The 16,794-nt window shown below is 44.2% G+C and overlaps 1 protein-coding gene across 1 annotated transcript in view; it reads left to right on the top strand.

Annotated features, from left to right (window-relative positions):
- The window catches only part of LOC138296482 (uncharacterized), a 1,064,486-nt gene that overhangs the window by 123,809 nt on the left and 923,883 nt on the right, over window positions 1-16,794 (top strand). The window contains exon 8 of the mRNA XM_069235627.1: window positions 7,611-7,813. Coding sequence (XP_069091728.1) covers window positions 7,611-7,813 — 203 coding nt within the window. The remainder of the gene's footprint in view (window positions 1-7,610; window positions 7,814-16,794) is intronic.

Here is a 16,794-nt window from a genome sequence, read left to right as displayed (position 1 = left end):
AGCAAGACCCATTTGACTTGAAATTGTGGTGCTTGTCATAATTGATTCTACTAGACTCTTTAGGTAGGTACAGCATTTGTATGATAGCCGCACCAACATCTCCATGTTACAGATAACCCTCTAGAATAGTGGTGCCATGAGGTGGCTATGTTTATGTAGCTATGGTGCCTGTCGCCAATTTCTGCGGGTATAATAAAAAAAACATAGTCGATGTTCGTTATAAAGGCTCCCACCTATACGCTAAAGATTACATAATGAGGCCGTTGCATTGGCCCAAAGGAACATTATCCTGAATACTATGACTGCATTCCACTGCATATTTTTAGTTGGTAATGAAGTAGGGACAACTAAACATAGAACTGGATGTCAGCTCCCACCAACATGCAATAAGAGTGGTGTTTCGTTGTTGTATATCAGCAGCAATACGCCCACAGTGTGTAAGTGTTATTTTGTATGATTGGCGCAATAGACAACAGAAAATGCCTGCACGTGTTAGCATGGTAGTAAGGCATAGTTATAGCACCTCGTAATGCTCATAGCAAACACCAGTAGGTGAAAAGGACCAGTACTCACCATCAAAAAGAAGCACCATATAAATGGGCATGCTGGTATAATGATTGGCGTTACTACATGGTCTCATATACTCCTGCCTACATACCAGGCTAAACTTGTTATAGACAATATAGTGCTTGTCTCAATGTTCTTTGTATAACAACACCCAAACAAATGCTGAGAGAAATGACAACCCCCGCACACACTCGGGAGATACCAAAGGAATGACAGCTCCTTCCCTCACTCACAGTCAAAAGGTATCATCCCCGCACGTAGTTAGCTGGTAAAAAACAGAGCAAGAGCTCCATAGTACTCACTGTGCTCCTCGGAGTAGAGGTCCTCCTAACCTACCTGTCATCCATGAACCCGAAAGTACCAGTTTAAAGGAGGCAATCATGGACATAAAAGCAGAGCAATGTTCACATAGGGAAAGAAAAGGCACTTTAATGGCGGCCATCTTTAAACGGTGCATCCGCAGAGGTGTAAGATTTTTCATCATACAAGATGAGTCATGGAACACCTTCCTGGTGAAAAGAATACAAAATGTATGGTTTTTGCCCCTCCCTAATGCTCGCGGGGGCCATCTAAATTGTGTGGGGGGGATTAGATGGCCCAACCTGTATAGTTGCTGCTTATAACTTGTCAAAAATGGAGAGAGTAGCAATCTATGGTCTAGCCAATGACAAGGGTCACATAATAAAGCCAGCTGGTAAGGGAGTAGTTATAGTGATCCAGGATACTACAGTGTACAGACAGAAATGCCTGAGACTTCTGGGAGATACGTCTTCTTATGAACCCATACGGAGTGACCTAACTCCCCAACTTCAATGGTCGAACAAGATTATGGTGGAAGAAGATCTATCTTGTTGGATCACCCCACACAAGGCGGAATTTGCATGTAACAAAGAACCTCGTACACCCTACTTTTATTGGCTGCCCACAATACCCAAAGGATAAACTCCCTCTCCTGGGCATCCTATAGTGTCAGGTATAGGATTGGTACTGCAATCCCTCTCCAAATTCTGTGATTACTTCCTACGGCCTATTGTACAACAGACCTCCATATCCCTGAGGGGCACCAAAACAGTCCTAACTCTAGTCGACCAAGTCAACTCTAAAGGACCCACAGATGTTTTGATAAGTTTGGACCTATAGGCACTATACACAAACATACTGCAGGATGCTACCTTAACAGTTATTGAGGAAATGCTACAGTCTGAGCAATGGCACTCCCACTAGTTTCGAGGTTGAGTGTGCCACTCTTTCTCTAAAAGAGAATTTCTTTCAATTTGAAGATAAACTATTGCACCAAATCAGAGGGGCTTGTATGGGCAGTACATTAGCTCCTTCTTTGGCCTGCCTCTATGTGTTCAGATTTGACCAAAAGTCTATACTTGATCTGGGTAATCTCTTTACTGGAAACATCAAGGTATGGCGATGCTACAGAGATGACATTTTGATAATTTAGCAAGGTAAAAATGCAGATGTCCCAACATTCGTTGAATGGGTCAATACACTTGATGAGCACTTAATGTGTGCTGCCACTGCCTCTGAACAAGAGAGAACCTTTTTGGATCTTCGACTCACCTTACATCAAGGGATGATACAGACATCTACTTTCCAGAAACCAACAGACAGAAATAGTCTTCTCCTCTTTGACAATCGTCACCAGAGGGCTCTCCATACCAGTCTACTCTTTGGGCAATTCCGTTGACTGTGACATAATTGCAGCAATATAGCAGACTACCATACCTAGGCCAAAGAACGTTCATGGACATTGGAGCATTGCCACTACCCTCATAATGTCATCAATACAACACGGAAGCAGGCCACAAATATTAACAAAGAGACTGCTTACGACCCATCCAAAACCTCAACAGTCAAGATTAACTCGTGTGACAACTTTCACACCCTCTTCAAATAGGTTTAAGAAGATCATTAACAAAAGATAGGCAGTTTTGAAAAGTACAGGTGAAAATATTGATCCACTTTTGTTCACCTTTAGGAGGACTGGAAATTTTGGAGACCTGAATGTCCATACCAGACCACATCAACTCAACCCAGCCAAGACCACCACCCTCTTGGATCTATGAACATTACCCTCAGTAAAGGGTCACTACCCTTGTGGTCAATGCAGTGTCTGTCTCCCTACTATGAGAACTATGACAATGGATTTGGGATGATTAGGTATATCGCACCTCACTAGACACACTAACTATAATACTAAAAACTGCATTTATATAATTAGGTGTCCATGTGACCTGTTCTATATCGGCATGACTACCAGAATGATTAATGTCAGGATTAACGAACATCACAGCACTATTTGTTGCCAACGTTGGAAACCAAAATGAGTACACATTTCATTAAGATCCAACACTCTCTAGACGACCTTATATAGGTAATCTTGGAAACCTTACCAACTTCACATAATATTACCCAGAGACATATTATGAAGGAACAATGGGTCATTAAAGGCCGGACACACGTTAGAAGACTGAATGACACCCCTTGATCAGAATTAATCCCTCTATGAAGCTACCTCGCTGGTGATATTACTATGCCCAGGACTTATTCCCAGAGAGTATGATGTGTTGACTATATAGACTAGTCCACTGTGGGAATAATGGAGCTATATTTCAAAACATACGAATATTTCTTTATCATTTTTGCCCCTTCTTTTTTACGTTTATGCTTCCACAAAATGTGGCAGATCCTATAATTCGACCACTATCACCCTTCGGTTGAGCATTTGATAGTCATTCCCTTATTATTTTAAACTGCATAAGTACAACTATACAGGCTGGACCATCTAATCCCCCACCACAATTTAGATGACACCACAAGCATTCGGGAGTGGTAAAAACCATACATGTTTGATACTTTTCACCAGGAAGCTGTTCCATGACTCATCTACTATTTGCTTTCTGGATATCATTCATGGCTGCTTTTTCGAAGGTAAGGACCTCACATGGAACCATATTAGATGGAGGTGAGAAAGTTGATGGGTTTCTTAGACCAGGGTCCTCAAGAGGGGTCCTCTCAGGTTGATCTTTAAAGAAGAAATGCAGTCATACCTTCTTAAAGGAAGATGTCAATTCCCAGTTGAGTCTAAATGGATCTTCCTTAGAGGTAGGGGCAAAGCCCAATCATTTGTTCAGGGCCTGCAATTCGATAGTGGTCAAGGGTCTTGTTGATAGATTCACCACAGTTTTCTTCGGTACCAGTTTTCCTCTGTTCCTGGTGACCATCTGGGGTTCCTCTATTCACCACTAGACGTGTTTTCCTCTCCTTCTGTTTCTGCATTTCCATCTTCTCTGGCCTCTTGATAAAAGAGGAGTGTACGGTAGAATGGGGATGGGCTGGTGAAAGGGGTACATAGTTGCCATATCAGAGGTTGTTGGATGGAGGCTAATGTTGTTGCAGATTCTTCCCCTACTCCTCATAACTACACCATCCATCAGAGGTTGAACTACCATTGAGGATCTGGACACAGCTTCTTCCTGAAAATCCTCTTTGGTGTATGGGAGGGTCTTTTCCTTACTAAATCATTGTATATATTTCTCTAGCTTTGATATCTTCTGTTGTGTCAGGTAATCTTTGTAATCTTTGTTCTCGTTCAGTATAGAATTGATTTCTGCTAAGCGTGTTTTAAACAAAATTAGGAAATGCCAAGAAATGCAAGAAAATGGCAACTGTTTAAAAGTGGCATTTTCAAAATTGCAATTTAAAATTGGACTTCACCATTAGTTATGATTGTAAATTGCGATTCCAGAGACACCAAACATAAAGTGATCATCCCTTCCCATTTGGAAATTACACTTATAAAATGTAATGATAAGGCATTTCCAATGTTATCCTATGGGAGAGATAGGCCTTGCAGTAGTGAAAAAAAGAATTTGGGAGTTGTTCACTTCCATGGCATGTACAACGTACAAGTACATGTCCTGCTTTTTAAAAACATTCCAGCATTCCCTCTGGGCTGCACAGTGCATTCTTTAGGAGTGACATATATGTATTAAAAAAGGAAGATTTGGGCCTAGAGAAAGGTAGAATGCACACCCCTATGAATTCATACATTTCAGTTAAATTAACATTGCTCAAAGGCTAGTTTTTGGTGTGCAACCCCGGATTGTTTTCTGCTCTGGTAACATGTGTGCAAATTCCGTTAACAAGCAGATACATCTGTGTACACCAATCCACGGGTGCATTACCAAGACAAAAATCACTGGAATAAACAGTTATTGCTGACCAGGCAAGGTGCAAGATGGGGCAACCCGAACCAGGGTTCCTCAGGCAAGGAGCCTTCAAATGCAGAGCTTTTGGGGCTATCCACAGCTCCCAGGTGGTGCTGGAGGACAAGATTGAGACTGTGGCCCTTAAGGTGAATCTTCTTTGTACAGACTTGTGTAAGGTGTCTGACAAGGTCAAGGTTGCGGAGGTATCCATTGCGGAGCTCTAGACAGAGGTTGCCACCCTCAGGAAGCAAGTTTCCTCAGTCACCTCTAGAGCAGTGACTTTGGAGGAACGGAGGGAGTATGTGGCGGGGAGATCCTACTGTAATATGTTTGATTTCTGGGGTTTCCTGAACGTTTTGGGGAAGGAGGGGCAGAGAGTTTTGTGGAGTGTTGTATTAGGGACACACTATAGCCCATCAGTCTGTCCTCCTTCTTTGTGATTGAAAGGGTGGGCCCCCTTCGGCCAGGGGCACCACCGCGGGCCATCATTGCACGCATTTTTAACTATAAGAACAGAGACTGCATCCTGCGTGCGTTCCGGGAAACAGACACAGCCCGTTTCGAGAATCATAAGATTTAAGTTCATAACAAAAAATGTTTTGGTCCCTCTGGGGGAAGGATATGAATTAACCTCCACAACAGTGGTTGTACCATAAAGAACTTTCTGTACCAATGAGGTTTGTGAGTAATATATCACATTTATTAGAAACTTAAATTCAACAATTTAAAGTAAAGTAATCAAGGTGCTCCTGTATAACGGCACAGTGTGAGTGAATTATGTGTTAGTATAAGTGTTGCACTGCTATTTACATGAAAACTAAAACCAAACTGTGGTTAAAAGCATGAAGTCTCAAATAAGCACCTATAACCATAGGTACTGTGAGCCTGCTGAATTTTTCAAAAGTCAATCCACAATTTCTAATACATTGTCAAGTAGGGTGGCCCTCTCTATTCTAATGAGAGATATAGAGGATGGTGGCTTGGACCTTCCAGATATACAGTATTATTATTTAGCTGTTCACTTGCAGCATGCTGCTCTTTGGTTCGCTATGACAGATAACTGTGAAAAGTGTCTTTTTCAGGAGATGCTGGGGACGATACCTTGATATGTACCCTCATGTGAGGTGGCCCTGCATAAGGGACTCTTCTGTACTTGGTCGGGCACACTGGTGAGATATGGGATACTGCAGTGTGGAGAGGGCTTTGCATGGCACCCTTTCAAATGGATTTGGGCCTGTGGGATCTGGCGCTGTTTTGTGCGATTGAGTCCGACATGTCAATGGCTCTATAAAGGAAAAGAGGCTGTTGGATAGCTGTGAATTTCTATCCAAATTAGGTTTTTGCCTCCTTCCTGGAAGCGCAAGAGGCCTTTCAGCTGGGACCTGGCCATTTCCTACATTATGCTAAACTAGAACACACGGTGCAGGAGGTTTGGAGTACTTTCCCAGTGGCACATGCGCCCTCCTAAGTGCTGGGGGTATTGCTAAGGTGGGATGAGGGCAGGCATCTAATCACGCTCTTTATAAGGCTCTCCAGGGGGATACAGTGCAGTCTCAGTGCAGTCACCTTACAAGGCCAGGCAAACTTGGGAGACCCACTTGGGACAACCCTTCACAGTTTCAGACTGGTTGCATGCCTGCGAACTGCGTCCTTTAACAACAGATTTAAGCCACTGCATTTTAATTATCTACTTTATACTTATGTCACTCCCTCCCAGCTTAATAGAGTTGACCCCATGAGGGCAACGAAGAGTCCGCATTGTGGTTTGCTGGGGGCTAACTTCTTGCATCTAGCTTTGGAATGTACTGCTGTGAAGGGGTTCTGAGGAGTGGTGGTTCCCAGAATTAAGGCAGCCACTGGTCATACTATCCCCCTTACTCCCAGTGTCTGTCTGTTGGGTATGATGGCGTGACCCAGGGGGAGGAAGATCCTGTATAGACTGACTCAGGTCGTACTGTTGCTGGCTAAGTGACGGGTGGTGGTGGGATGGTTGGGACCTGGGCTCCGCAGATGATGGCCTGGGTTAGGGATGTCCTCGAGTTGGGTGTGGCAGAGGATCAGCATATGCGTTTATCCCGTATGGATGACAGGACTCCTGAAGACATTATGACTTAGGGTCTACTGCTGGACAGATTCAGTAAGAATGAGGACCTGGAGTCTGTTGCTAGTTCGGGGCGGAGGGGTAAGGATGTGGATTCCATCTGAGAGACATGTCTACCAGATGCGGATGTCTTTACTGCTACCAGTATATTTGGCTCTGTGACTTGATATATGCTTCATGTGTGCTTTTTCCATGAATTTTTACTGTTTATGCTTAGATGACTTGGGTTAATTTTCCTCAGAGACTGATATGATGTAACTTTGCTCTACATGACTGTCATTGGAGCTTTTTGATTTCGCACTGCTGGTGTTGATGATTATTTGGAAAAACACAAAAATAAAGTTTTTAAAAAAGCTCTTTACTGTGCAAAAATACATAAAATACCAATTTCTACCTCTCAAAAACTTAACACGAATATCAGCAATCCCACATCATGCAAGAGAGGTTTTTTATCATCACATAATCTCAAACCACAGAAAGTTTTTTAAAAAAAGCATTCGGTACCAATTAGGGTTGTGATTAAGTGGCATGAAGATCACTGTTATATTTCCATTGACGGAAAATGAAGTATGCATTAACCGAAACACTAAATGGTCATGTTTGTGTGCCCCCTTTCTGACTGCCATAACATACCTGCGTGTGGCCCTTCTATGGTGTTAAATGTTACTTGCCCTTATTTTCGATCCAAATAACTATCTTGTTTCCAAACTTGACTACAGGATACAGGCTTGCTTGGCCCTGCACACATACTTTCAAGATGCCCTACGTCAACTACGTGAAAGCTTAATTAGATCCCCCGGCATGCGGCGCTACTCCTCTTCCAGCTCCATCTCAACTGTTCCTGGGAAGGCCCCCTCACCCTACACGACCAAGACGAGCAAGCCCTATGTGAAGCTCTCCTCTTCAATCACTTCTAGTTTGGGTAAGTACAAATTAAAAGTGCATTGCACGCTGAAATGTTTGTAGATGGAAAACACTCTACTTAAAAAGCTATTATAAATATCATGCTTGAATCTTGGACCCGGTTGTAGATTATTTCCAGATGATTATCGTGGAAGTGGCTGGTCTTCTAATAAAGTTACGTCATATGCTCCTGCAATATTTTAAACAAATGCTGTTTCATAAAATGAACAGTTGAAACGTTTTTTTCCTGACATTCATGCATACCTATTGTAGAGTGCTACACGGCCTCTACACTACATTGTAACAAGCACATAACTTAGAGGGCGAGGGTATAAACATAAATCGCGGAGTGACCGCTCGGAGTCAATCAGCAGATACCACTAATCTGTGTCCGTGTTGAATTAGTCTAAGGTTGCTGATCTTCTAAGATGAGCAAATTTATACTTCGCCAGCCAGGCATCTCCTTTGATAACATACTGATACTAGCAAAGTTGCACAAACTAGCAGACAACAGGGCAGAGGACATAGAAGTGGCACTAACAATAGATGCTACCTCATTGACTGCGGCATGGATGGTCAAAGTCAAGGAAGAACAAGTAGACGCAATACAGAGGCACCCTTCCCGGCCATGCAATCCAACCATCCCCAAACAACCAGAAAAGGGGTGTGGGAATTGTGGACTGACACACCACATGCCCAACGTGTGTCCAGCACAAGGCAAGTCTTGCTCCAAATGTGGCCACAGAAACCATTTTGTGAAGGTCTGCTACAGCGGAGCACCAAACACAAGCTCCGGGTACCAAGGGTGAGGACGCCCCACCCTCAAACAACTTTCCTTGGATGTGGATGAAGCAGAACATTCAGCCCAGTGGCCAGACTCCATGGGTATCCAGGAAGATGACGATGAAGATTCATTTTTCACAGTATCATTCACAGGTAGGGAAAACCACCGCAGGAGACCTCCACCAATGTGCAAAATACTTGTAGAAGGGGCTCAAATCTCTGCCCTCATTGACACTGGTGCATCAGTAAATATCATGAACACTACTCAGTTCAACAAGCTCCATCCGCGTCCAAAGCTGGCAAACCCAAAGCCAGAATCTATAAATACGGGGTAATGGAACCGCTGAACCTGAGAGGTGTGGTTGAAGTAAAAGTAGAGAGTGAAGGTAAATCAACACATGCCAGATTTCATGTGACTGAAGGAGATACAGGCACCCTCCTTGGATGCCGTACAGTGGAGGAGCAGGGTTTGGTCTTCTTTGCACTGCAGGTGCATGACTCGCATGCGATGAACATCCTAGAGGAATTCCCACAGCTATTCTGAGGCTTGGGGTGCCTAAAAGGCTAGAAGATAAAGGTCCACATAGATAAAGCTGTCAGAACTGTGGCTCTCAGACACAGGGGATACCATTCCACTTGCTCACTAAGGTGGAAAAGGAATTTGATCAACTAGCTCAATTAGGAGTGATTGAGACGGTAACAGAACCTGCTCCTTCAGTGTCACCCCTCAGGATAGCCCCCAAGCAGCTTGGAACCATACAACTGTGTATGGACATGAGGCTCCCAAACAAAGCAATACATCACAAAAATGCATCACCCCTATCATAGATGAGATAATGACAGACCTCAACAGGGCCCAATGGTTTTTAAAGCTAGATCTAAATGCAGGCTATCACCAGCTTGAGCTCGATGAAGCGTGACCATATACCACCACTTTCTTAGCTCATGTGGGCCTCCACAGGTGCAGCAGTCTCAATTTTGGCATTTCATACACTGCAGAAGTCTTTCAGGATGTCATTTGGGAGACCTTCTCTGGGCTAGTCAGCGTGGTACCCTGGAAGATCACACAAGTTTGAGGGCCACACTGAAAAGACTGGCCGATAGTGGGTTGACCATCCACAGGCAAAAATGCTCTTTTTACATGACTGCTGTCAAATTCTTCAGATACCACTTCTTGAGCGATGGTCTGCAGGTCAACTCAAAGAAAGTAGAAGCCAACAAAATGACAGCTGTTCCCCTCAATTTATCGGAGGTGAGTCATTTTCATGGGATGTTCACATACTGCAGGTGATTTATTACTAACCTAGCCGCCCTGTCTGAACGTCTTCAAGCCTTGATGAAACGTAACTGCCATAGGAGAGGAACCGCACGGCCAAATGAGCATTGTGAAAGTGTGAAAGTGGCGCTCCTGGATGGTGCAACAATGGTTTACTTCAATCCAAGACGCAAGACAGAGCTGCTTCGTAGAGAGTTCTGTAGGCCTTGGAGTGGTCCTGCTGCAGGAAAAACAGAAAGGATCATGGATCCCAATTGCCTATGCCAGTCAGGCACTCACCGGCACTACGACAAACTACGCCCAAATTGAGCGAAAGGCATTGGCAATTTGGTGGGCATGCCAGCATTTCCACCTATACCTCTGTCACTGGTCTCCCTCTTTCCAGAGATTGCCAAAAGTTGACCACAGCTTATGGAGTGTTGGGTGGTGCAACTACAGCCATACTCCTTTGAAGTTGTGTATCGACTGGGATCAACAATCCTGCTGACTACTTGTCTAGACACCCCACTACAATGGCCAGCAATACCAACCTAAAAGAGGACAAAGGCGTTGAAGAATCAGTGAGAATGATAGTCCACAATGCTTGCCTGAAGGCTTTGTCATTGAAAGAGATTAGAGAGGTCACTGAAAAAGACACAAGCATATCCAAAGTGAAGAAGGCCCTTCGATAACATCGCTGGCAAAACTTCTTAGATGGAGTGAAAGCTTTCACTGCAGAAGAAGAGGGAACACTGAGCTCCATGTGCTGCCTGCAAGATAAGCTCAGCATGAGCAAAGAAGAGCTACTACTCTAGGGCCGACAGATGGTGATGCAGAGGCACCTATGGTCACATGTAGTTTACCTGGCAGATCAGTGACACTAGTGACACGGAATTGCAAAAACCAAAGCCAACCTAAGAGACAAATTGTGGTTTCCTTACATGGATAAACTAGTCGATGGGAGTGGCCACTGCTTACACATGTATGGATTCAGGTGCTGGACCATATATTCTCAGTAGTCGATGTACGGCTATCTCCTGATCCCCTGTTATCCATTTTAGGGATCACTAAGCATACCAAATGATCTAAATATCACTTGCAAGTGGGTGGACCTTACCCTAGCCCTGTTTAAGAGATTAATAGCCATGGCCTGCAAGGCCACACAGCCACGCATGATACTTAGTTGGCTTCAGGCAATACATAAATTGGCATGATACTTTGTTGGCTTCAGGCAATATATAAATGGGCATTAGCTGAGGCAGACACAATGGTGTCCGATCAACAGCGTCCGGGAGGCGAGGGAGCTGTCATGCATCCTCATACTGTTTGACAAACTGAACTTACTATCTCCTACAGGATTGCCAGTGCCATTAGACACTACAGGACAGCCTTCACACCTTTTCCTAGCCCCCCCCAACCACATCCTGATGAACCTATGATATTGTGCTACATCAAGTTTTGCATACACCACCGGCTCTTACGCATTTCACCTGGTGGCTATCCCCATCCAGAAACTTAAGTTGGCTTTAGCATTTTTCCAGTTGATGTACAAAGAAGGCTTCTCTTCTGAAAGGCAGGACGGATGCCCTGGATTGTATTGTCAGCTACCTTTACTGCTATGTCATGTTGTCCTAATTTATTCGGTCTGTATTTCATTTTTCTTTAGTTTTCAACAACATTGGTATACTCATATTTACTTACTCACTAAGGCTAATCGAAATGCAGCTGTATATTTTATTGCCCTGTGTATATTCTTTTTTTTTTTTAAAGAGAGCAGCAACATGGTGTCAGTATGTATAACTTTCACAGATTTTAACTGAGGTGCAATCAGGTAGGCAACAAGTGATCATACAAGTGCAACAAAGTGCAAAACTCTAAACATTAAGGCTGGTCCAAAGAGGTTTCATAGCCATCATCTATCAATTAAAGGTTATAGTGCTTCATCCAGCTGCCCCATATCTTAAGCAGGCACCCTCTACTCTTATAAGTCACCTTCTCATCTGACATGTATAGGTCCATTCCTGCCCTCTGCTCCTGCATAGATGGTATCTCAGAGGCACCCAAGTGTTTTGCTATGTCCCTCTTTGCCACCACCAGGCCCAAATCATTAAAAAGGAGCTTGGAGCATGGGATGTCTACACCTGTGGGTATGCCAGGGAGCACATACTTGAGTTCAAGTAGGAGGCACACCCTACAATCTTACCCAGTGCAGCCAGTATCATTCACCAATTTATTATTATGGTCGGGCAGTTCCAAATATTATGAAAGAAAGACCCTCTCTCACTCCTACATTGCAAGCAATCAGGGGATCCCCCCGCCCAATCTTGTGTATTTTGACATTGATCGGGTGTAAAATTTTGAAGTGAATAAGTCACAGCCTCGATTTGATAGCCACCTCCCAGCAGTGCATTAATGCTGTCTCCCCTACTTCACTTTCCCAATTTCGCCTCCATGTCTTTAGGCGTCAAGTATGTTATTATTGATCATTTTATACGTATAGGAGACCACTTTTCCTTCTATTTCTCCCATGACCAGCGTACCCTCCAGAAGCGCATATTCAGGTATGTTAGAAACTTCCACACCCTCTGCATTTCATGTGTGACTAAGTTGCATGTATTTGAACAATTGCGTGTTTTGGAACTGATAGTCATGTTTAAGGAAGCTGAAGGGTATTAGGCCACTGTCTTCTACGAGATCACCAATTTTAGATATATATATATATAAAATCCCAGTTTCGGAATTCCAGCAGCTTCCCAATCTCTTTGAATCTCGCTCCTGACCCAGAGCAGGGTCTCTCGGGTGATTCTGTTCTCCCATTCAATACACCTGCTGGCCCTGGTCCACACCTCTATTGTTACCTGAGTTGCTGGCAATAATCATTCTGCACCTTTCTCCCCATAGAGGTAATGCAAGTAGGACCGGAATTCAAACTATCTTCTTTCTAACGCATAAGTGGGATGATCACTTCTCGCTTATCTCCAATCATTCATGACCATTAGGTGAGACGCCCAGCAGTATGATATCTGGGAGGACTATACCACCATTGTATTGGTTTAATTGCAGCATCTGCAGAACCACCCTGGGGTGTCCATTATTCCATAATAGTTTTCTAACTTCCACATCTATCTTAGTGAAAATTTATTCTGGGATTTTGTAATATGTGTTTTGCAGGATGTACAGGAGTTTAGCCAGGGTGATTTAAACATGGTTGCTCTGCCCATTATCGTTAAAGGTAGTTTCTTCCAGCGGTTTGCATCTGCGTGGAATTCTGCTAACACCCTCTTACCATTTTGCTCTAGACAGCGCTCTCGGTCTGAGGTTACAGAAATTCCCAGGTATTGGAATCTCTCTTTGTCTGTTTGCAACCTCTGTGGGAGGGTGGACGTATCCAGCTCCCTGGCAGTGGGATATGAGATCGATTTATCCCAGTTGATATTATGGCCCCTACAATTGTATTTTGTAAGTTTGCACCACTTTTGCGTCAAAAAGCGCCGCAAATGCAGCACTAAAAAAGTTCCATAGCTCTCAAAGACCTGGAACACACTGGGAAGCGACTCTTCTGACTGGGTCATGTATAGAAGGATGTCATCTGCATAAATTGAAATCTTTTCAACTCTAGAGACCTTCTCAGTGGTTCAAAAGCCCATAATTTCAGGATCATCACGGACAAGGCAGGCCATTGGCACCTGGATCAGGGCAAGCAGAAGAGGGGATATAGGGCATTTTTGCAGAGTCCCCCTTTCAATTGGAAACTCCGAAGAGAGGAACCCCATTAACTTGCACCGCTGCTATAGGCGCATGCTATAGTACTGCTATCCAAGCCTGGAATTTATGGCAGAGCTCTTCAGGGTTTGCATCAGGAATGGCCAGTGTACTGCATCAAAGGCCTTTTCAGCATCTAATGAGAAGAATATGTGAGGCTCTCATCTGTGGTGGACCTCCGCTAGTCAGTTATGGAGTCTACGGTGGTTGTATCAAGTTAACCTCCTTGGCATAAACTCCGATTGATCTTTGTGAATCGGGGGAAAAGACTCTATTCAGCCTCATAGCTAACACTGTGGCAAGGATCTTACTTTCAACATTGAGTAGTAAAATCGGGGCAATACGAACCAAAGCTCATCGCTGGTTTCCCTTGCTTGTGAATTAATACTGTTGTGGCACACCATAGTTCCACAGCAGTATTCCCATGTCTTGGGCCTCCAAATAGATATTGAGGAGAGGGGGTTGGGACCCTGAGTCTTTCCTGAGGATAACTGTGTATTTCTGTGAGTGTAATTTCTTCCTCAAGGGCCCGGTGGTCTTCCACCGGGAGAGTTGGCATGTTCACTGTGTCAAGGTAGCCAACAATACACAGGGTACACAGGTTCCCTTCCAGGAGTCTTGCCTTATAAAAGGCCTCATAGTATTTTGCAAATTCTTCGGTTATGCTCTTATCAGCAGTGTGAGATTCACCGGAGCTATTTACAATTTTACTCACCCATCGGGACTCAGCTTCCCGGTGACTAAGCCATGCCGGGAGCTTACCCACTTTATCTACTGTGTCATAGAGGCAGTGTTGTGTGGCTAATATCTGGGTTCTGGCCTCATTTTGGGCACGATATTCAGTGCGCAGGGCAGCAATCTTACGAAGGCCTCAGGGGCATCCTCCGCATGCATCAATCTGCGCTCTAATTTCTCCATCTCCCTAGTCTTTCTATTCTTTGCATAACTGATGATGTTTTGCACTTGGTCACGTAACACTGTCTTGTAGGCCTCCCAGAGAGTGACTGCGGCATCGACCGACCCTTTGTTTTCTATAAAGGATATTCCAGTGTCTATACTCAAGTCCCACAAGATCGTTTTGTCTTGCAGCTAGCTCCCAGATGTTTAACCTCCACCCCGATCACGATCGAGGGGATTGTCTGCACATGGAGAACCAAAGTAGGGAGTGATCGGACAAACCTCTAGCCAGATATTCAGTTTGTTCGATCCTATCAATCTCTCCCGCTGGGGTGAAGATATAATCTAGTCTAGAGCACACTTTATGAGTCCCGGAGAAGTAAGAGGATCCTCTACCCTCCGGGTGGGAGCAGCGCCAAAGATTGGAAAGCCCCAGCATATTGGCAAAGCAGGCCAGTGGTGTTACACTGGGTGGGCCCTGGTTGGAGCCTGAGCAGTTTCTTTCAGGGTCCAGGACATCATTAAAATCCACCTCACTCCCAATGTGGAGAGAGAACTCCAGCAAAATCGCTGTGAATTTATCTAAAGAGGGTTGCTGCGGGCGTGGGGGCGCATAGACATTGATGAACGTGACATCCATCCTCCCCCATAGCCCCCGCACCGCAACGTAAGTCCCATTGAGATCTATCCAGGATTGTTGGATCTGGAAAGGGGTTGTGTTACGAATTAAGATTGCCACTCCCTTGGAGCCCGATGTAAATCCTGCATGGGCCAGTAGGGTGTAAGCACCTTGATTGAGGAAATGGCACAGAGTCCCCAGTGGGTGGGTTTCCTATAGCAGGAACACATCAGGCTTTATATGTCGGATATGAGTTGCAACCAGTCCCCATTTAACTTTGCTACCCACCCTATTAACAATTCCAGGTGAGATTGGAGCAGTCAGCCATCCCTAGCATTTTAGTTTGAATCATACTTGCACTGTGACCTTTTTAACATTACCCAGTTGAATGTATATACACTACACTCCATTTGTCATGTACTTAGGCCCTCAAACTTCAATATAACAATTTCTGGCAAACAGTTTACAACAAAACACCCCTTAGTAACCCTTCATACCCACACCCCAACTTCTCCCTCCCCGTGAGTATAAACCCACATTTCAGAAAGAGCACTTATTTTGCAGGCTGGGTTTGAGAGGTCTGTAGCCCACTCCCTCCAATTTTAACAATTAACACACAATTTTCAACAAAAAAAAATAACACTACTCAATCCACAATCAATCCCACTTCTTAGGATTGGGAACTGGGAAGGCAGTCAGATCAAGCACCCGGTCCACAATCATGCTCATTCTGTAGCACACCCGACCCTCCCCTCTAACATCACACACCCGGCTCTCACTGAGGCCAACTAGGAAAACAAAAGAGGGAGAGGTCTCCTAGCATCAGCACATTCACACTTCTTACAATAGCATTCTGGGGGAATTGGGCCAGTCATCCCCCAAAGCCCCATCAAATCCATTTGCATCAGGAGTTCTCAGGTTCATCAGTCTCAAGTTGCACCAGTTCAGGATTTAATGCCATTCTGCCAGGACCGTGGCTCTGTTCATCCTCAGTGGTCTGCAGAATGGCCTTCTCTTCTCCACCAGTCAGGGAGGGTTGCTCCATGCCTTTAACTCCCCGTCCGACTATGAAAATACTTATCCCATGGTTTTACCGCCGTCTGCCATCACCTCCTCCAGCTTGATCTCGACATTTACGCTTCAAGGACCAATGTTTGGGTCTAGCCCCTAGGTCACTTCTCTTGGTCAGGTCTCTTGGCAATGTCTGTGTAGATTGGAGCGCGGGCATTTCCTCTAGACAATTCCAAACCTCCTCTGGTGTACTGAAAAAATAGGATTTGTCTTTGAACAATACTTCCAACTTGGTGGAAAATAGCAACATGTACTGCAGCTGCATGGTCCGGAGTTTGGCTTTAACAACGTCGATTGACCTTCTCAGGAGTAGTCAGGAAATGGCAATTTGGTAGAGCATTCATTTTTTTATCATAAATCTGTTTATTATTAGTTTTTTGTTTAAATTTTACATCTTGTTGTAATTGGTGTTCGTTTCGGTACAATATATTTTAGCGTATAGTGTTCACATTGTTACATAGTGTTTAGCACAGTGGTGGCACAGTTATATGTCATATGTTACACTGTGTTTCTGCAATTGTTCAGTTATTCATCACAGTTGCAGTTCTTATTAGGATAACATTGTTTCTGTCACAAGTGTCCAATTGTTGCGCTTGGTTTAAAAAAAGGGCAG

Source organism: Pleurodeles waltl, chromosome 5, assembly GCF_031143425.1.
Source record: "Pleurodeles waltl isolate 20211129_DDA chromosome 5, aPleWal1.hap1.20221129, whole genome shotgun sequence".
In the NCBI taxonomy this organism is placed as follows: domain Eukaryota; kingdom Metazoa; phylum Chordata; class Amphibia; order Caudata; family Salamandridae; genus Pleurodeles; species Pleurodeles waltl.
Note: the sequence above shows the minus strand (reverse complement) of the source record. Positions and strands in the feature narration are given on the sequence as shown.